Genomic DNA, 22439 nt, shown 5'->3' with positions numbered 1-22439 from the left:
TTGTAGTATCTGAAGAAAGAGGGGTTGTTGCTAGGCATGATTCTCCTGGAACTAGATCAGTGCGTCGGTCGCCACCTATTATTCTTTGAGGCTTTGGGGTGGTAAGAATAACAAATCTGTCCATAACACTTGTCAAGGGTTTAGACACTCAGCGATTACTTTGACCAGTATCTCATTACTAGCACAGTAGAAAGTCCACAGTTGCAGGTGAATGTGGCAGTTACATTATAAAGAAATCGGAGTAATAATTAAATAAACTTGAATATACGAAATCCAAGTGTATACAAAGTAAATTTTAATATACACTGTTATGATATGAAATCCAAATGGTAACACCATCTATATATGTCAGGCTGCAAGGAGAATTGAAGCTTGTAGAGGTTTAACACCAACAGCAGTATAATGATATGTAGTGACCTGACCAGCAGTGCCACCAATGCCGTAATGGGAGGAAAAAAACACTGGTATAAAGAAGAGAGGTCTTCCTTCCTTCTCCTTCTCCTTCGCCACTGATATATAGAGGTAAGGGGGGTGCAGGAGTTGTTAATATCTGTGTGGCAAGCGGCTCCAAATATTCAGATGGTACAATAACTGTTACAGAGAGAGCAGGATCCGGTGCATCAGCATATAGATCTTTCCAATGAGGAATACAAGGTGCTATTACAGCATATAATAAGACTGGACCTTCAATCCGTATAATCAATGTGGACCGCAGTGTAGGGTAAGAAAGTAGAGGTATCTTTCAGGGGATGTGAAGGTGTTGTGTGTCCACCGTGTTTGTCTCATAAACCCGCAGCCCCAGAGGAAAATGGCAGCCACAAGCACGTAGGCAATATATAAGTAAATCCAAGGGATACCTGTCCATCCAGATGAGGTTCCAGTCCAGACACCCTTAAGCTGAGTGCTGAGAGTCCAGGTGTTCCTGTATAGTTGTGCATTTATTATTCATTCGCCCGTCGATCGCGGCAGCCACCAGGCAAAAATCGAGGCCGCGGCTTCAGATGTAGAAGTAGGCCACGAGCGTGTGTCACCGCAGAGAGGAGCGCCGGGGACACGTACAGGGTCACCGGCCCATTCAAAGGGACCCCCGTATAGCGAGGGGAGCTGAGGTATGTAGCCCCAAAGCTCCTTCACAGTCGGAGCTGATTCACCGCACGTACGCTCAGGTCCGCCGCTAAGCCACGCCCCCGCAAAAAGACTTTATACACATCATAATGGGGTATTGTGTGTAGAATTTTGAGGACAAAAAGGAATTGATTCCATTTTGGAATAAGGCTATAACATAACAAAATGTGGAAAAAGTGAAGCGTTGTGAATACTTTCCGGATGCACTGTACGCAGCTTGGGCTCTCACTGCGTGCTTTGAGGTTAGCAATTCCGGAGTAAGGTCAGACCTTGTGCAAGTGTGCGTGAGGCTCCGATGGTACTCGATGTTACCGATTATTACGTATTACGGATGTGTGTAAGGTAAAGTGGGCATCCTGCAACGGAAATCATTAGCATATTTGCGCAGTTAGACTGCATGCGTAATTGCTGCTGCGATCGCTATAGCGATCCTTACTGAATCAGGCCCAGAAATGCTGATTTGGCCTCTGTATGCGGACATCACTGCTCTCTCCCAGTCTAATCACTTACAGACACAACACTAACGGCGCTACCAGAAACACATGCAGTCAATAAAGCGTCCCTGTACAGACAATTTATCCATTTATGGGCAGCACAGACGGTGTAATGGTTAGCATTACTGCCTCATAGCACTGAGGTCATGGGTTTGATTCCCACTAAGGCCCTAACTGTGTGGTGTTTGTATATTCTCCCTATGCTTGCATGGGTTTTCTCCAAGTGCTCCGGTTTTCTCCCATTAACCTACCACATATACTGGTAGGTTAATTGGGTCCCAACAAAACCCTAGTGTGTGCGCATGTGGTAGGGAATTTAGATTATAAGCTTTACTGGGGCAGGGATGGATGTGAATGGACAAATATTCTTTGTAAAGCGCTGCGGAATATGTGTGCGCTATATAAAAAACTGTTATTAAATAAAATAAATAATAATAATAAACCACCACTGGGAGAGGAAGAGGCCATTATCCATGTGCTGCCAGGAGTGGTAGTTTGGCTTAGGCTTATTGCTACAGTGCACTGAACTTCACTATAGGACCATCTTGCAACAAGAGTTTGCCAGGAGAACGATTTACAAGACCCTACTCGCAGATAATAGGATCGAGCACAGTGTATGCACCCTGCTATTCCCTGTACACACCACCACTGAAAGACTTCTAAGTTCCTGGGGAGGAGAAGCAGGTGGTCGGGGCCGGACGGTTCGTGTAACTAAGCCCCGCCCCTCATGATAATTTGCAGCAAACGCCACATATTTAAATAGGGGGCCACATGGCACGATTTTCATAGAAATACGTAATTAGGTCCCACCCCCTACTCACGGACACCAACAGATGGTCATCCCTGTTTATTGACTGACTGGCCTGTAGCCCATCAGAATCTGGTGGCAGGGCTTTTCCTGTGTCGGGCGGCGGAGCTATGATCAGTGTCCTGGCACTTTGTAAAAATAAACAAACATTTGGTTATGCTTAGACATCGATAGAGGGCAACCATCTGGTTCTCCCCCATCGATTGCAAAAGCATTCGACATTGACCCTAAACCATCGATGATTATGAATCATTGATGGTTGATGTCCATCCCTAGCTCCAAGCAATGCACTTTGAGCAGTGCACTCAGGAATCTATGTACTAAGTCCCTCATTCAGAGCAAGCGGTCAATGGTGGGGCACTGCGCGCGTGCCGTGCGCAAGCCCCGTAGCGAGTGAGAAATTCACTCGCTCTGGGGCTCGCTACAAACGGGGCAGCTGTCGATGTTGATCGACAGCTCGCCCCGTTTTGCAGGCGGGGAGAGGGGGTGGCTGGACAAACGGAAGTGATGTCAGTAGCGAGCTTCCTGCTCTATTTGAGCAGGAAGCTCACTGGGGCTTGCGGAAGACGAGACCCTATCACAAGGGTCTCGTCGCAAGCCCGATGGTCGCGATAATCGCGACCATCACCGGGCCACTCGCAAAAGCTGTGGGTGGTCACCCACAGCTTAGCGAGCGGCCATCAGGCCAGTTAAAAAAAAAAAAACGGCCGCCCTCATTCAGAGCGAGCGCTCGCTTTTTGCGAGCGCCTCTGAATGAGGTCCTAAGCCTTGGAGAGACCCCTCAGTATGCCTCGATGCATTGACTGGCCCCTCTCAAATGTTGGGGTCTACGAGCTTTCCCCTTGCCAGCACCTGTGCCAGTGTAATAAATGTTTAAAATAAACAATACAGTACTATAAATACATTTTTAAAAAGGAGTATTAACTTACCTTTACACAAGCCGGTTCTCTGAGGTCAACAGAGTTGGTGACAAAGGTAAATTACTCCACTGCGCTTACTGTACAGGCCCAAACTGTGATTGGCGCATATGAAAAGTACGTCTTTTGCAACTGCGGTAAATTAGCTGTGAGAGGCATCAGGACTTGTTCAGGTATTTACTGGAAAAGACACTTTTCACGAGCACTGTCCCTGAACTGCAATTATACATTCTCTCAAGAATCATTTGTTACCGTTGCAATGTGCGAGGAAATGAAATAATAGGTCAAATATTTGAAACTTAATACATGGGCCCTATATGAGCATGTCAAATGAATACAGCAAGTTGAGTGAACTTTCTTTTTTTGCTATTTGGCTATATGTCAAAGCAGAGCCGTAACTAGACTTTTTGGTGCCCTGTGCCAGAAAGAGCATTGGCTCCCCCCCCACCCCCCGCCCACATTTTTTAAATAGGTACATAAGATAGTGCACCTGAAAAAGGGCCATGGCCTCTTGGGGAAGGGACAGGGAAGAGATAGGGGAGGTCAGGGGATAAAAGTAGAGGAAGCTACAAGTGAGAATGATAATAAACAGGAAAATTGACAGGCCTGAACAGCGTCCCCTGCCCTGCGGTGCCCTGGCACTGGTCGCACTACCCTAGTTACGTCACTGTGTCATAGGCCGGGATGTACTAAGGTTGCGGTGACCATTCCGCCAGTCACCGCAACCTTACTACATATTACTTACTTACTTACTTACTACTAACATATGCAAATAGTATCGCAAAGGACAGCTCTTGCGATAAGAGCTGCCCTTTGCGAAGCAGCCGATGCCTGGTGACGACGTCTCCGTGGGACCCCGTCCCCTCTGAGCCCTGGGAGCTTCCTGCTGGTCACATGTGCAGGAAGCCCGGGCACCTCCTCCTCCCTACACCCGGAAGATTAGGAGGAGGAGGACTCAGGAGGAGCGCGGGCCGGTGACCATGGACAGCAGGTGAGTGGGGGCCACCGCTGGGCAACGGCGGGGCGGCGAAGCGTCGGGTGCGGGGTCTGGTAAGAAGCCCATAGGCTTCTATAGGGTAACGCCAGGTTTTTCTGCCATTGCCCTCCGCGCTGAAAAAAGGGTGGGCGGGGCTTAATACATATGCAAATGAATTTTTACTTTAGTACATCCCGCCCAAAGTGTTAAATTAAGTTGTCTGGTTAAAAGCTGATTGAGCCCACTATTGCTAGTTCCCAAATACCTATTCTGAGGAGCTGAGTTTTCTTTCTGCAAAACATTCTCAATATATCCCAGTTGCTGCATCGGCCTCCACATAAACACCAAAATTCAAAACATCTATATGTTTGAGTAGAACAGACCCTAAATCTATAAGTCTTTCCAACAATTTGCTGTTTAGGAATCAGAAAGAGCTGTGAATGTGAGCACTGATATACACTCTGTAATCCTATAGATGATGCACTGGACTGTTATATGTCATTTGATTTGTGTACTATTACTATAATGAAGCGCATTGTGTCTATGGCACAATACGTCCAGTATCTGGAGAGGAGGCAGCAGCTAGAAGAGGCGTGTACATAGTAGAGAAGGGAAGGCTGGGGAGGGGCAGCAGCAGGAACACAAATGTATGCCCGGGCCTCCACCATTCTGCAGCTGCACACTAGTCTTTCACACTTTCTGCACCCAAGACTCCTGCTCTACAACAGGCAGAGCTCCAGCCTCTCTTACAAGGTAAGAGAGCTCCCTGCTAGAGGAGAGAGACCTGCTTTACCCTTTGTATGCGCTTTCAGAGCAGGTCTGTGTCTTTGCACTGCTGTCTATAGCAGGTCTGGTACTGTTCTGTCATTGGGAAAGTTATTTTGTGTAAAGTAGCCTTTGTTTATGATCCTAATCAGATTGCTGTGCATTAGAAGATACATATGTGTCTTGATGTCTGTGTATTAGGGGTAGGTGAGAGGCATGTGTGCTGATATCTGTGTATTAGGAGGAGGTGAGCGGCATGTGTGCTGATGTGTGTGTATTAGGGGTAGGTGAGAGGCATGTGTGCTGATGTCTGTGTATTAGGAGGAGGTGAGCGGCATGTGTGCTGATGTGTGTGTATTAGGAGTAGGTGAGAGGCAAGTGGGCTGATGTCTGTGTATTAGGGGTAGGTGAGAGGCATGTGTGCTGATGTCTGTGTATTAGGAGGAAGTGAGCTGCATGTGTCCTGATGCATCTGTGGATTAGGGGTAGGTGAGAGGCATGTGTGCTGAAGTCAGAGAAATAGGAAGCAATGAAAGACAGTGTTCTGATGTTTGTGTTTTGGGAGAAGATGACAGGTGTCCTGATGCATCTGTGGATTAGGAGGGTAGATGCACATGTGTTGGTCTGTGTATTAGGAAGCATTGGGAGCTACATACCCTCATGTGACAATTATGTGTCCTTATATCTGTGTTCTAGGAGATGAAATGTACATGTCCTGATCTTTGCATATTAGCAAGTGACAGGTATGTGTCCTTATGTATATGTATTAAGAGGAGGTGACGGGTAATTGAATTAAGTATTTTGTGGTACAGATTCATAGCTATTGTAACACTATGATGGTATTTCATCTGTGTATTAGGAGGTGACTGATGGCTCTTCCAAATAAACAGACATCAGGAAATGTAATAGATATACTTGTCCTGATATCTGAGTATTTGAGGTGATGGGAACTTGTCTGATCTCTGCGTATTAGGAGAGGACAGGTACATGTCCTTATGTCTGTGTTTTAGATGGTGACAGTTACGTGTGTCCTGATGTCTGTGTATTAGGGTGAGGTGATGGGAACTTGTCTGATCCCTGCGTATTGGGAGAGGACAGGTACATGTCCTGATGTCTTTGTTTTAGATGGTGACAGTTATGTGTCCTGATGTCTGTGTATTAGGGTGAGGTGATGGGAACTTGTCTGATGTCTGCGTATTAGGAGAGGACAGGTACATGTCCTGATGTCTGTGTTTTAGATGGTGACAGTTACGTGTGTCCTGATGTCTGTGTATTAGGGTGAGGTGATGGGAACTTGTCTGATGTCTGCGTATTAGGAGAGGACAGGTACATGTCCTGATGTCTGTGTATTAGATGGTGAGAGGTACATGTCCTGATGTCTGTATATTAGATGGTGACAGTTACGGGTCCTGATATCTGAGTATTAGGGTGAGGTGATGGGAACTTGTATGAACCCTGCGTATTAGGGGAGGATAGGTACATGTCCTGATGTCTGTGTATTAGATGGTGAGAGCTACATGTCCTGATGTCTGTGTATTAGATGGTGAGAGCTACATGTCCTGATGTCTGTGTATTAGATGGTGAGAGCTACATGTCCTGATGTCTGTGTATTAGATGGTGAGAGGTACGTATCCTGATGTCTGGAGGACAGATACATGTCTTAATATCTGCATACTAGGAGGACGTGAAAGGTGCTTGTTCTGATAATGATGAAGTGACAGGTACGTGTCCTGATATCTGTGTACAAGGATGAGGTAACGGGTACCTCTCCTGATATCTGTGTACAAGGATTAGGTGACGGGTAAGTGTCCTGATGTTTGTGTATAAGGATGAGGTGACAGATTGTGTTCTGATGTCTGTGTACAAGAAGGAGGTGACAGGTCTGTGTCCTGAAGTCGTTGTATAAGGAGGGGGTGATCGGTACATGACTTTATGTCTGTGTATAAGGAAGAGATAACCGGAGCCTTTATATATAATATTTTTTTTTTACTATTACAATAATTCAGTAATTGTAATAGTGCACATAGAATTTTGGAATATATCTCATGATGGTCTCAGTCATTCCACGGTGGAAGGCAAAATGTTAATTTTCCTGACAATAGCCAGCCTGTTGTGTTGTGTGGAGATGTCAGTGGGAAGCAGTGAATGGTATTGACTGTTGTGTTATGGGCTCACCAGCAACTCTTTTGTTTTGTCATTTGGGGGGGCTGATAGTTGGGTCATCAGACTGAACAATGACCACTTTTGCAAAAAGAACTAATAACATTCCTCTACTTTCAAAAGTGTAGAGAATTTAATCCTCTGTACACAAAGTGTAACAAACATGCAATAATTTTCATGCACACCATCTCGTAGTTGTGTTTTTTGGGGGGTGAAAAGCCCAAAGTTATGTGTAATTGCTCATTTAATTAGAAACTGTTTTGAGTCTGTATTTCAATAGATGTCAATTATTTTGGTGTGGGATAAACAACTGTTACCTAAATTTGGTTCTTTTGAGTACAGTCTGAGTCATCACTAGATATGATTCTGAAGTCTATGTGTAATTAAGTGGCATTTGAATGAATAACTCCTCCTCTCTTGGTTTCTTTAGGTTGGGTCAATTTTCAAGAGATCTAAGGCAGATTCAGTCAAGGTTTTTCATCACAAGATGTCGTCACAAGCCTCAAAAGATCACCAAGAGGCTCAGAGGCCACCACTGTTAGTGGATGACCACACTGTGGCTACTGTTAGAGAATCCAAAATCTTAATTCTGCTGAGGGGTCTTCCAGGGAGTGGAAAATCTACCCTGGCAATAGATATTGAAAAAAAATACAAGGACTCTTCTCGTCTCATTTCTGCTGACCAGTATGAAATCAAACCAGTGGTGAGGAGCTCTAGTGGAGATTACCGTAAACTGGATGATGAGTTAACCACTTGCTTTGAAAGATGTGAGGCCAGTCTGGTCATCCTTGATGACACACACCATGACCGCGAAAGGCTTGAAGAATTGTTTGATTTGGCCAACAAGTACCAATTCACTGTAGTTGTCCTAGAACCAAAGACACCATGGAAATTGGACTGTGCACAGCTGAAAGACCGGAACCACTGGAAGCTATCTCTGGAGGAGCTTAAGAACCTGAGACCTACACTAGAGAAGGACCTCCTTCCCCTGTACTTTGGATGGTTCCTGGCAAAGAGAGATGAGGATTCCTTAAGGAAGACCAGCCGTGAATTTCTGGAGCAGCTACAAAACTTAAAAGCCTTCAAGAAGCGTTTACAAGCATGTATGTGTTGCCTATGGTTTAGTTGTTTGGTTATCTTGAATAGATTTCCTGATTAACAACATAGGGCCAAATTCAATTAGCCCTGTTAATTTATTGGGGGTGAAAGAGGGTGGTACTCTCTGGCTTTAACACCTGGGGCTATTCAATTACATCCTTTTTTTTCACCCAAGACCCCTATTAACACCTAATATCCATGATAAGTTCATGGATGAGTTAACAGGGTTGCGGCACCAGGTAACACGCACTTTAACAGATTTCTTTTCGGGTCTGAGCAGACCCGAATTCCTGCGGGCTGACTTCGGGACCAATTGAATAGCCCCCGGGAACAATTAGTCTGCGGTAAATTACCATGGCTAATTGAATTCCCCCCATAACCTATTTGTATATGTAAGAGTGTTTCCTTCTATAATTATTTTAAAGACACACAGTCAGAAGCCAGAGCATAACACACAAGGCTGTATACTAGTTTATGTTTACAGCTTTTTATTTTTTTTCCATTAGGCCTAACTTTTATCATAATATACATACTGGAGTGGCTACTGTTTTGTAACCACGTATACCAAGTATCCCATAAGTAGTCAAATTTGTAATCTATTAATCAGAAACATTTTGGCAAATGTTTCTGTTTTTACCAGATGTCTGATACATTTTCCTTTTTATTTTATTACACCGCTATGAATTTAAAAAAAAAAAAATCAAAACCTTTATATTTGTAAAACCGCCATAAAAAGAAAAATATATATTATACTACAAATTCTACAATTAATTTTATGTTAAAAATGAACTTTAAATAAAATTTACAAAAAAATACAATTGTTCTGGGAGATATTAACCCATCTTTTACTTTTGATGGTATTTTGGAAATTTATAAGTAATGCAATGCAAAACGTATGGATTATAGTTTTGAAATCTGCCATATTTTGCAAAAATTACTTTTGTATATGTGCTCAATATTTATTTATTACCAGTTATTTATATAGCGCACACATATTCCGTAGCGCTTTTACAGAGAATATTCGGCCATTCACATCAGTCCCTGCCCCAGTGGAGCTTACAATCTATATTCCCTACCACATGCACACGCACAATTAACCTACCAGTATATTTTTGGAGTGTGGGAGGAAACCAGAGTACCCGGAGGAAACCCACGCAAGCACAAGGAGAATATACAAACTCCACACAGTTAGGGCCGTAGTGGGTATCGAACCAACGACCTCAGTGCTGTGAGGCAGTAATGCTACCATTACACCATCTGTGCTGCCCTGAATATCACTGCAACCATCGATAATACACTGGAGGGTATGGTAATAACATATATTGCAAAATCAGGAAGTTTTTATATGTTATTTCACAACATTATTTTCTTTGTAAAATCCTTATGATGATGTCTTTGTGTTTTGATATTGTTTGTGTTCTATCGTTTTGAACACATTTTCATGGATGGCTACTTATAATTGATTTAAAAGTCTATGAAGAGAGACTGTGTACACACACAGCAACAGCCCAAAAATACGGATTATAAACAATAAACCCAATTTCACTATTTCATTATTCACTTTAATTGCCTATATTGTTAATTATTATGCTACTTTTAATGCAAACTAGTAAAACCCTTTTCAGTTTGAATTTCATGACCATGACACTGTTGTACAAGGGAGAGTCCCTGTACTCACTACTTCAGCAAAACTAACTAGTGTTGCCCTATATACTATAAAATGTAAATATTCTTAGACAATTCATTCCAGGTGTTTTCTATTTTCCTTGTTGGAGGAACTCAATCCATCAGCCAAACCTCTTCCAAGCAATAAAAGCTTACCTTCCTGTAACTCTTACTAAGTACATTGCTGTATTATTTGCCTCCGCTATCGGCGAACTACTTTTTAGCCATCTGGTTATAACAGGCCTGGCAAACCTGTGGCTCTCAGCAGTTGTGAAACTACAAGTTCCATCATACCCTCACACCGATCAGCTGGTAAAGCATGCTGGGACTTGTAGTGTCACAACAGCTGGAGAGCCACAGGTTGGCCAGGCCTGGATTATATTATCATACAGGGCAGATATTTTCATAGCTATGTGATATGACACTGCTCTAACATTGGACGCAATGGTGCATATTGAGCAGCTTTGTGATTTAATCGAAAAGCGTCAAACTGAAACTGAATGATATAGAGAACCATCCCAATTCACCAACTTGCAGTGAATGCAAGCAGACACTCCTGCACTGTGTTATATATCAGACACAAGCTGGTACAGATCATTTTGTTCTATAGGTGTCATCTCCATATCTGTTTATATGATTTTATTAGAATTAAAAAAAGAAAGAAAAAACAAGGACTAAGGCCATTACCTACAATGTAGTTACATAGGAAAGATAAAGGTTTCTCTGATAAAGCTGGGGGGGGCACTGTATATACCAAACAGAGGGCCTGAGCCAGAGATGGATGCTAATTACGCAGATCGAGTGACTGTTTGCCATTGCGCGTGCATCGTAGTGTGCGAAGGCAGCTCTGCAATCACGGAGACCCATCGCAGAGTGATTGACAGGAAGTGAGCATTTGGGGGTGTTGATGGGGGGGGCGTTGGCGAAACGCAGGCGTAACTGGCCGCTACATAAATTAGCCACTGCTGTTACATATGCAGCTCTGAGTGTCAGAAGGGCACCCAAGGCTGGGGCAGGTCAGATCTTCCGCAAGGGTAAAATGGCTGCCAATATGCTTCGATGTTACCGATATTTACGCAGGTATGCATTGTTGCACGGTTGTAAAAAGGCAACAGTGTGCGTCTTTATGCTCGGGTGAAAACTTTGGCAACTGGGTGGGGGGGATGAAGTTAGCCGTCCTTAGGTGTAATTGAACTGTACATAAACTTGTATTTGTTGTGCTTTCATTTGTTGGATATTTGTGTTTTATTAACTTGGATATGCAAAAAAAAAAAAAAAAAAAAATTTAAAGCAAAATATTAATATTTTATTTCTTACTTCCTTTCAGTTGGTGATGAAGATAAACATAAGTTGGATCTCTTGAAGTATTTTAACAAGACTCCTAATATCCTACATTGCACGGCCAAGTATTGTGATTATGGGAAGGTTGTGGGATCAGAAGAATATGCACACCAAGAGGTGAGTGGATATTTGTGGTAAAAAAAACCCCACAAATAATACTAAAAGACTGTGTGTGACATTAGCATATATACAACTGTTAACCACACAAAAGGCCCTAGTGATGTTACTGTTTGTTAGTAAATTGATTTGGCTGTCCAACCTGCAGGGCCAGCCCAACCATAATTATATTAGTAAGCGAATAGCGCTTTTCGCACCTCATGGTTAAATGACCTATATATAGTACTACACTCCCCTCCACCCCAGATAACATTTTCATGTATAGTTTCTCAAGTTCCCTACATGGGTACAGTATGCAATAAAGCCCACTCCAGGTCCTGTCTGTGCTAAAAATAAACTGCTAATTTATTCTATAGTGCACACACATTCCGCAGCGCTGTACAGAGAATATTTGGCCATTCACATCAGTTGCTGCCCCAGTTGAACTTACAATCTATATTCCCTACCATAAGTACACTCACTAGTGTTGTTGTTTTTTTTCAGAATCTGATTAAATGCTCTTAAATACTGTGTACCTTTTTCTATAGTGTGCTATGCTGTTATTCCCTAAGTCCTGTATTCCACTATATACAATTTTGTGGGGTCTATTTACTAAGCAGTGTTAGGAGACGTGAAAAGTGATAAGGTGCCAGCCAATCAGCTCCCAACTGTCATTTTTCAAACACAACCTGTGAGATGGCAGCTGGGAGCTGATTAGCTGGCACCTTATCACTTTTCTGTCTCTTAACACTGCTTAGTAAATAGGCCCCTTCGTTTTCTGCCGCTGATGCTGGCCAGCAAGGAGTTGGTGTGTGGTGAACGATAGTCCGACTCCTAATGCCCCCTGGCTCAAAAGTCTAATCTAAGGACTGAGCAATATTTAAGAGGAAACCTGCATCCAAAGAATGCTCTTTAGAGGGGAGCAGTTGTGGGGATTGGGGGTACCGGTTAGCAGGGGGTTATTGGGTAAGGGAGGGGAGCATCTCGCTATAGGAAGTATCCAACATCTGAATGGACAATTCAATAATAGTGCTCTTGTTGCAATTGATCTGTTAATTTAATATACACTTATTTATTCATGATCCCCTGTACTACACTTTCAATCACCCAAGATGAATAAATACACCTATCATTCACAATAGGTTGCAGTGTCCTTGTGTTACTTTGAGCTGTGGTCCTTCTATGTTCATAGCACAATCAACCGCATCTAAATGGCATTAAAGACAAACGAGTAATTAAGTAGAAATGACTCAATATGTGCAGTACTGACATGATATACCTGTAGAACTTGCGTTCATTTTATTACTCGCTGATCCCCTTCAGCATAAGTGTTATTGCAACAGTGCATTATTATCTAGCGTCAGGAAGTACCCAGCCTAAACTTCAGATGAGCTGCCGAGAAGTAAATCGCATACACATATATCATGGACGATAACATTCAACGATGTATCGTTCATTTCATTCAGTGTGTATGCAGTGAACGACCAACGATGTGCGCTCCCGCGGGTCGTTAACTATGTCTTTTGTCGTCCGTACATACAGGCCAATCTAACGATATTGTCAAGAATTGCCTGTTCAGAGATGTGGCAGGATGACTTCACTGAAATATAGCTTTAAAGAAGAAAGTGTACACCCAATATAATTTGTCCTGCACTACAGAGAGTTCAAGGGAAATCTTTCACCATAGATTGTTCATACAGCACATCATCTAGTGTGTATGAGCCTTAAAATAGGGATACTAGGGGGCGTGGTCTAGCTGGCAAACAGGACAGACGTGGTGTTATACAGCTCCTGCCATACCTGTCCTTTTTAGAGCACAAGCAGCACATATTTAATTAAATCACCCACCCTCAGTGGTCAATAAGTGCCTGGGCCACCCTGGTCCTGCTGTCTGAGCTCTGGAGAGACTTTGAGCCCTATCCCCAAGTGAGGCCTGTTTTCCTCTCTGCAGCCGCGGCCTCGAGTTTGGAGCAGCACAGACCACCAGCTGTGCTCCCGTCGGGACTGCCACCGCTGATTCCCGGGGCGTGCCGCTACCTCTCCCCATGGGGACCCTCCTGTTTGAGGTTCCCTTATTACCTCTACCAGTCCTTGCTGCCGCTGACATCCGCTGCCTCCTGCAGCACATCACTGCCCTCTCCCGTGGGGGCCCTCCTGGTGGAGACTATCCCACTGCCTCCTCTGGACTACCGAAAGGCGGCCCTATAGGGTGCTGTGAGTCGCGCCAGTCTGCTATTTTAACTCCTTATGCTCTGGCAGATCAGCTGATCACGACCTCCAGCACTGCCTTGACTGCATCGATATCTGGACTGCCAGAACAGCTTCCTCCACTTACTAAATGCTGGCCTTCTTCTGAGAGACCCACACAGCTGAATTGGTGAGTCCTCTTTGAGCTACAAAGCACCCCCCACCTTACAGCCTGATAGCCTGCTCCATAATAGTGGCTTCTGAAGCTTAGCCCAGAATTCTTCCTCCATCAGGCACTAGCGTTCTATAAATGAGGGGAACTTATTGGGGATTCCCTCATCCTATATAAGCGACATGACCTCTAATTAAATTATCTCACTTAAGATTTGTCTGGCCCAAACCGGTTTCTAACTGGCCTCACTGGCTTCCGCCTCACCTGTGATGTTTTGTATGGTCTTCTTGCTCTCCTGAAAAGATGCAACCTGCTACTTGGCTCATTATTAGCAAAGGGGACCTCTCCTATGTAGTACATCCTCAACTACTCTTTCTGAACCCCTTGTACTCGCCATCAGTGATTTTTTATTTTTTTTTCTCTACAATCTGTATACAACTACTCATTTGATTCTATCCACTCAGACTACTCAATATGTCTAATCGTCATAAAAAGTCTGCTGCGAGTGAGTTGACGGATTTTTTTCGACCCAAAGATAAGAGCAAATCCAGCATTATGTCTGCTCACTCACCGCACTCCTCTGAAACAACCTCAGGACTCCCAGACGACAACTCGACAGTGTCTTTCTCCTCTGACATCACTAAAATGATACAGACAATGATACAAACTGAACTCCGCTTTTTGATCTCCTCTCTCAAAACAGAGATAGATTCCTTGGGTACAAGAACGGACTCCCTCGAGCGTAAGGTTGATGAGATCTGTCAGTTCCAAGATGTCACCAATCAGGAAATATCGGATATGCGTTCTGAAATTGACATTCTTAAGGAACAGATGGAAGATGCAGAGAATAGATCCAGACGCAATAACATCCGCTTCAGAAACATTCCTGAATCAATTGACTCCGATGCGCTCCCTGAATATTTAGAGGGATTGTTCCTTCAATGCCTGCCAGATTCCTCCATAGATTCCCTACAGTTGGACCGTGCCCATAGAGCATTTATTTTATTTTTTTCTCTTAACTTATGGGCCTATTGCCTCTCCTAACTATATTTTTCTTTTCTTTTTTCGCTGATGTGCTAGGAGCGCGAGATTCATATAATCTCAGTTGGATAGTTGCTGTTTGAATCTTCTAGGTTCCCCACGCTAGTTCTGTTTGTCACATAACATTACCATGTTTTACGTCCTTTGTGCTACCACCCCCGAGCCCCAAGTGCACAGGATGTACTGTTTCTATTGCACTGTTGCTGCGTTCTGTGGTACGGATGCAGTTCCTACTATCTCTCCTCCCCGTCCCATACTAACAATCCTTCCTACTCCTCACCTTTTTCTCCTTACCTCCCCGTTGGCATCGAGTGTTCATTGGGCCTGCGATCCCAATCTAAGAGCTTTCCTAACAAAACTTCCGATGTCGCTGAAACTAATCTCTCTTAATGTAAATGGTCTCAACTCCCCCCAAAAGCGAACCATGACCCTACAGTACCTTAAGCGACGACAAATCCACATAGCGTTATTGCAAGAGACTCACTTTCTTAATAGTCATCCAAATTTGACGAACAAAACATTCCCCCATGCCTATTATGCTTTCACTGACCATAAATCTACAGGAGTTGCAATACTCCTACATCAATCTTCCCCATTTGTAGTGGACTCCTCTTACATTGATCCCTTGGGCCGTTATCTTTTCCTAACAGGCTTTATTGGTAGCGTCCCAATGACTATTGCTAACATATACGCTCCTAATGTTTCTCAAGGTGCTTTTCTCTCTCCGGTCTTTTCTAAACTGTCTAAAATCGCTAAAGGTAAGATTATAATTGGTGGAGACTTCAATGTGATTCCCTCTGCTTGCATGGATCGCACTGGCCCTGCCAAGTTTTCTCCTACTCAGGTACGTGAATCGACTAAATTAATTTCTTTATTAAAACTGCATAATTTATATGACGCATGGAGGATCTTGTACCCGTCAGCTCGTGAGTACTCCCATTCACATAGTTTTCTCCAGAATTGACCTCTTCTTAGTTGATCATACCTCCACCCCCATCCTCCGGTCCTCAGAGATCTCTCCGGTGTCCTGGTCCGATCACTCTGCTGTCCTACTAGACTTAACTTTCCCTACTATTAGCCCTCATCGATTTAAATGGAGATTAGATGAATTCCTTCTTTTACACGAAGAAGTACGCGACCAAATTCTACACGCAATAACCGATTTCAACCTACATAATGATCCTGATCATACCTCGCACGCGATAAATTGGGAGGCTCTTAAAGCCTCACTTCGCGGCCATTTTCTTCAGATCTCATCCACCCGTAAAAAAGCGGAGAGGGAAAAGATAGCGAGCTTAGAAGCTCAAATTACATCTATGACAGAAAAATTTCAACGATTCCCTAAAGACAAATTTTTTAGACAACTACGTCTATACAGGGGCCAACTAAATCAACTTCTCTCGTCCAAAGCCTCTCGTACCCTTAAATGGTTACAGCAAAGATTTTACGAAGGGGGAGACAAAGCTGAGGCCATTCTTGCACGTAAGCTTCAAACTAAACGAACTAAAAATAGAATTATGCACATTAAAGATTCATCTGGTAAAACACACTATGACCCGAAATCCATAGCAAATAGCTTTAAAGATTTTTACTCCTCTCTCTACGGCCTTCGGAGTCATGAGTTATCGCCTTCCTCCCTTTTGGATGCTACTAGGGAATATCTCTCCTCTTGTGATCTACCCCGTCTCTCTTCCTCGCAACTGTCCGCTCTTAACGAAGCGGTTACTGCCGAGGAACTTGAAAGTGCTGTGAAGTCCGTGAAATCCTCTTCTGCTCCTGGCCCAGATGGCTTTCCTGCGGCCTTCTATAAGAAATTTTTTTTTTCTCTGTCTCCCCTGTCATTGAACCTTTTCAATTCAATTTTGTCTGTCCGGAAGTTTGACGAGGCCACCACCAGGGCGGAAATAGTGGTCATACACAAAGAAGGCAGAGAACCTAGTCTGTGCTCTAGCTACCGGCCGATCTCCCTTCTAAATGTGGATTTAAAAATCTTCGCTAAAATTCTTGCCTCCCGTCTGGCATTAGTCATCCCTTACCTGGTTCATTTAAATCAAGTGGGTTTTATACCGGGTCGACTGGCCTCCGATAATACGCGTAAAATGATTGATCTGATCAATTTTGATAACACTAAATCACTCCCCGCCCTGTTGGTGGCCTTAGATGCGGAGAAGGCCTTTGTCAGGGTTGACTGGACCTTCTTGAAATCTACTTTGCACGCATTTGGCTTTCACTGAGATTTTCTAAATAGAGTGGCCTCTCTATACTATAATCCCTCTGCCCTAGTTTTAGCTAATGGATTTGCTTCCCCCCCTTTCGATATCCAAAATGGTACTCGACAAGGATGCCCCTTATCACCTCTCCTCTTCGCTTTAATTATGGAACCTTTGGCGGCTAAGCTCAGAGGTAAACCTACTGTTACAGGTATCCAAGTAGGTCAAACAAATCACACCGTAGCCTTGTATGCTGACGATGTTCTGCTTACATTGACTAATCCCTTATCTTCTCTCCCTGCAGTCTTTGATGAAATACAAACATTTGGACATTTATCGAACTTCAAAATTAATAGCGATAAAACTGAAATTTTACCTCTATCTCTAGAACCTAATACAATAGCTCAACTGCGCAGATCTTATAATTTTTGATGGTGCTCCCGTTCCTTGAAGTACCTAGGGATTCAACTAACTGATTCTTATGATAAATTATTTTCTGCAAATTTTCCGCCTCTCTTTGATAAGATACGCCATGATCTTAATTCATGGGGGACACATTTTATTTCATGGATAGGGCGCGTTAACACTATTAAAATGAACGTACTCCCGAGATTCCTATGTCTCTTTCAAACCCTCCCAGTTAGAGTTCCTTCCAACTTCTTAACTTCTCTTCAGCGGCTAGTTTCCAGATTTATTTGGGCGAGTCGCAAACCCAGGGTTAGATTTCGTGCTCTCTGCTATCATATCAAGGAGGGAGGTTTTGGTTTACCTAATTTCCACAAATACTACTTGGCGGTTCATTTATCCCAGACTGTCCTTTCACACGCTGCTGCACACACTAGAGACTGGGTAGATCTGGAAGCTCAACTACTTAACTTTCTTTCTCCACACTCCCTTTTTTGGATGGAACATAAACACAGACCACATTTCTCCTGCATCCCTCCCACTCTCCGATTCTCCCTATCTATATGGGATTATTGCAAAAGAACCTTTTCTCTAATTCAAAATCATCTTCCTATGACCCCTCTGTGGAACAACAAGGGTTTTTTACGGGGTTTAGACCCTGGGACCTTCGCTCCGTGGGTCTCCCATAACATTAAGTTTCTAAGGGATATTTGTCCCCTATGCCCATTCCCGGAATTCTCTGAGTTGCAAGACAGACTTAATTTACCAACGAGATGTTTTCATCAGTATCTTCAAATACACCATCTTTTCTCCTCAACTATCGGCTCTAAGTCTCATCCGTCATACTCTCCCTTAGAGTCCCTCTGTCTACATAGATCTACCTCCAGGGGCCTTATTTCTACCCTTTATAATTTATTAATTGTTCACAATTGCCCTCTTAAAGAACCACATGAATTAGCTTGGGAGAAGGATATGGGGGAGTCCCTGGAACCTAGGGAGTGGTCCAAAATTCGCGAGCTGGCGGCAAAATCTTCAATATGTGTCAGAATAAAAGAAAATACTTATAAGAGGTTATATAGATGGTATATGGTTCCCACACGTATCCGAGCCATTTTTCCACAGGCCTCCGGCACATGTTGGAGAGGCTGTGGGGAGGAGGGCACCTTTGCACATATTTGGTGGCACTGTCCCAAGATTAAGATATTTTGGGCAAAAGTTCATCGCCTAATTCTTTCGGTCACCAATATCACACTCCCCTCTTGCATGTCTTATTAATTACTCCCGCGACCTATCCATAATTGTGACAAATATACCCAAGCACTCATAAGACACATTACTAACGCAGCTAACTGTGCGATTGCGGCCTCTTGGAAGAAAACAGACCCTCCCTCCCACACTGCTTTGATTAATACCATTTGGCGTGTGCACAGTTTGGAATATATCACTAGCCAAATACATGAAAGCCCTAATAAATTTACTGAAATTTGGTCCCCTTGGCTATCTTACCATGAGACACATTCTTAAATTTGATTGGCTTCTCAGTGGACGCTCTGTTTGCCTCCTTCCCCCTCTTTGCGTTTCCCTTACCAGTCTTCCCTTACTAACATTCCCCAGTATCCCGCCTATTGTGGTTCCTCTCCCTTTTCTACCCGTGCTGTTCTTTCTCAACCCTTCTTAAAATTACCAGGTATTATATGCCCTTCTAAGCAGAGGTACCATATATACTCGAGTATAAGCCGAGTTTTTCAGCACAAAAAATGTGCTGAAAAAGTACCCCCTCGGCTTATACTCGGGTCAAGTGTAGCGCTGACCGGCCGGAGCCGGCAGCTGCGTGTTTGGTGTAATCAGCAGCCGCTGAGAGTCTGTCAGACTTTCAGCGGCTGCTGCTGCTCCCACTGCGGGAGCCATCTTCCGGCTCCCGCAGTGGGTGATGGGAGACACGTCGTCATGACGACGTCTCTCCCATTCAAAGCGTCCGGAGGAGCGGACAGCGGCGGGACCAGGAGCGGGAGTTTAAGGTAAGTGTTTATTTTATTTTTTTATTCTTTTCACGTCTCTCTCTACTAGGGGGGGGGACTACAGGGGGCACTACCAGGGGGCATTATCAGGGGGCGATTACTACAGGGGGCACTACCAAGGGGCATTATCAGGGGGCACTAAAAGGGGGGATTACCACTGGGGGAACTACAAGGGGGGGATTACTACAGGGGGCACTAAAGGGGGGGGATTACCACTGGGGGCACTGAAAGGGGGGATTACCACTGGGGGCACTGAAAGGGGGGATTACCACTGGGGGCACAACCAGGGGGAATTACTACTGGGAGCACTACCAGCTGCTGCCATTTCCCACACTAGGCTTATACTCGAGTCAGTAAGTTTTCCCAGTTTTTTGGGGTAAAAGTAGGTACCTCGGCTTATATTCGGGTCGACTTATACTCGAGTATATACGGTATATTCCTTTAATGTTTATACTGTCTGTATGTTTGGTTTTATACCAATTTGTGTAGATTTGTATGTGTTTAGGGATGTACTTTATAATCTGTACTCGGAGAAAATTGAATAAAAACTTTTCTAAAAAAAAAAAAAAAAAATAGGGATAGGACAGAAGGGGCGGGACTTGGGGAGGAGTGGAAAGAGAGAAGGGACATCAATCCTCAGACTTAATGCAGCACCTCGGTGGCTGGCAGCAGACTCCATGAAGAACAGCACCTGCAGGGCCAGCCTGATTATCACCACAACGCAGATGACCATATTGACACATATCACAGCAACATCTTCTCACAATTGATACAGCATCTGAGATACAGCTCAGATGCTTTATTAACTCTTTGTGAGAAGATATTGCTGTGATATTGTATCTTGATTGCACACCTGGACCTGTTGTTATGTCTTGATAAAATATCGGTTGGATCTGAAATGACGACAGTGTAATATGACTTGATGGCAATATTGGACATGATTACTGAGCATGACTTTGGCTCAATAAATTGCACCAAAAAAAAACGTGTTTATAAATTTGATATACAGTAGACCTTTGTGTATGTATATGTGTGTGTGTGTGTATGTATATGTGTGTGTGTATATATATATATATGTATATGTGTGTGTGTATGTATATGTGTATATATATATATATATATATATATATATATATATAATATAATATATATAGGTCCTGTATAAATGAAGGATGCTGATAATTGACACAATGGGCTTTATTTATAAAGCAGCACCTTCTGTAAGCCTCTGCTTCCCAGCGCGTTGCAAGTGGACATTTAAAACACTTGCAGTCTGTCTAAAGCACCCCGGGCTTTGCAGTGACTGATGTTTAACATTTTCACCCGAAACCCACCAGGGAGATAGGCCGTTGCTTTGTAATTAATGTCCAATGACTAAACACACAATGTTAATTCACTATCTGTGTAAAATGTGCAGCACAGCAACCAATAAGGTATTTGCTTTTATTGTCTTACACTATATAGGTGGAAGCTCATTGGCTATGATGTGTTACAGCGTATGTTATTGTGACGTTTGTTGTCTTTGGGGTAGTGTCTTGCTAAACACTATGTATTTCCTCCTTTCTGTAGGCTGTGAAGAAGGCCTATTCTAAAGGCTACACACTCCATATCACAGCTTTTTTCGCCACCCCCAGGACAGCAGGAGCACAAGTAGAACTCACGGAAGACCAGCTCCTACTATGGCCTGCAGATGCTGAGAAAGAAGTGATGCCCAAAGATACCTTTCCCCGGGGAAGTCGTGCCCATATCACTCTGGGCACCGCAGTTGATGTGCAGGATGTTCAAACTGGCATTGACCTTCTGGAATTCATAAAATTGCAGCAAAGTGGAAAAGAGGGGGAGAGTGGGGGAGAGTTTACAGGATCAGTCAGTGGCAAAGTCTCTTATTATGATAATGGTATGTGGATGCTTAACCTTACCAGAAAGATTGAAATGAAATCCATCTTTTCAGGTTACTATGGGAAGCCGGGTGTCAGTGTCCCATTGCGGGGTGGCAAAAAGGGCCTTTTACATCAATGTCTAATTGTGTAACCGAGAAAGCACTAAAAAAAAAAACAAAAAAAAAAAACTTTTGCTCTTTAACTTATCAAAGTGCCACTAAATGTTTAATATTTTGTAGTAATTTTTATGCCATATACTGTGAAATGAAGGTACAGCGCTGTATGATGGTACAAGGGTGTAATAGAAAAGTTCTCATGCTTGCTGCCTTCCACAGTATTACAGTTGTTCTAGTTTATAATAAGTAGCTATGTATACAGTAGGTCACATAATTAATGGTATCTTTCAAAAATCAAAGCAACAGTGTACTCTGAATGTGCACTTTAAAATAAACAGATATATAAACTTTGATTTGTAAATCTGATGGTGTCTGACATAGGACACTTATAATTTCTATAATATCAGACCATCTCTGACCTCTGACCTTTCTAAATAATAAGTGACTATTTGTCAGCTCTCACAACGTATTTATCTATGCAATAATGCAGCATCTGTCCTGATTATTGCCAGTAAAGGAAAATCGCTTCTACTTATAGGAAAGTATATGATTATTTTGAGGATTTAATATATCCCAAATACAAGTTAAGTTCAACTGAGAAATTAGATTGAATTCAGTTTATTCTAAATGGAAAAATGAAGTGCAGGGGAAAATAAATTGCTGTAACTCATGGAATCCAGATTTGATAGATTTTCTAGTACAGTTTATAAAAAGAAACCAAATATATGAGAGACGTCACTTTTTTCCTGTGCGTCTAATTTCTTCTATGTCTGTGGTTAAATATTTGTAGCCTTTCTGACCTGGGTTCCCACAAATTAGGATTTTTTTTTTTTTTATCAAATATTTGTAATTTTGATGCTTCAATTGCATTTAGCAATATATTTTATTTAGCAAGCAACGTGGCCTATACAGATTATGCTTTCTGTTTAAAAAAGAAAAAGGAACTTGTTATATTAATGTTACAT

At 43.1% G+C, this 22439-nt stretch overlaps 1 protein-coding gene across 3 annotated transcripts; it reads left to right on the top strand.

The window, feature by feature from the left end:
- The first annotated feature begins 4902 nt into the window (after positions 1 to 4902).
- CNP (2',3'-cyclic nucleotide 3' phosphodiesterase) lies at positions 4903 to 22227 on the top strand. 3 transcript variants are annotated; one of them, XM_088482633.1, is made up of 5 exons: positions 5034 to 5073; positions 5782 to 5828; positions 7676 to 8348; positions 11336 to 11466; positions 21048 to 22227. In XM_088482633.1, exons 3-5 carry the CDS (start codon positions 7733 to 7735, stop codon positions 21507 to 21509), a joined length of 1209 nt encoding a protein of 402 aa, XP_088338759.1. In that variant the 5' UTR covers positions 5034 to 5073; positions 5782 to 5828; positions 7676 to 7732; the 3' UTR covers positions 21510 to 22227. The 3 variants fall into 3 exon arrangements, with proteins under 3 accessions (XP_088338750.1, XP_088338759.1, XP_088338770.1); XM_088482624.1 differs by lacking the exon at positions 5782 to 5828 and having other exon boundaries at positions 4903 to 5073; XM_088482644.1 differs by lacking the exon at positions 5782 to 5828 and having other exon boundaries at positions 5064 to 5137.
- The last annotated feature ends 212 nt before the right edge of the window (positions 22228 to 22439 follow it).

The sequence above is a fragment of the Taudactylus pleione genome, unplaced genomic scaffold (assembly GCF_031769625.1).
Source record: "Taudactylus pleione unplaced genomic scaffold, aTauple2 ptg000018l, whole genome shotgun sequence".
NCBI classification, from domain to species: domain Eukaryota; kingdom Metazoa; phylum Chordata; class Amphibia; order Anura; family Myobatrachidae; genus Taudactylus; species Taudactylus pleione.
Note: the sequence above shows the minus strand (reverse complement) of the source record. Positions and strands in the feature narration are given on the sequence as shown.

What these genes read in the sequence shown, in the direction of transcription:
- CNP (XM_088482624.1), top strand. Translation starts at nt 4,966, where the DNA reads ATGTATGCCCGGGCCTCCACCATTCTGCAGCTGCACACTAGTCTTTCA. An exon ending in CAAGAAGCGTTTACAAGCAT is followed by an intron (nt 8,349 to 11,335) that starts GTATGTGTTGCC and finishes ACTTCCTTTCAG; the next exon opens with TTGGTGATGAAGATAAACAT. An exon ending in AAGAATATGCACACCAAGAG is followed by an intron (nt 11,467 to 21,047) that starts GTGAGTGGATAT and finishes TCCTTTCTGTAG; the next exon opens with GCTGTGAAGAAGGCCTATTC.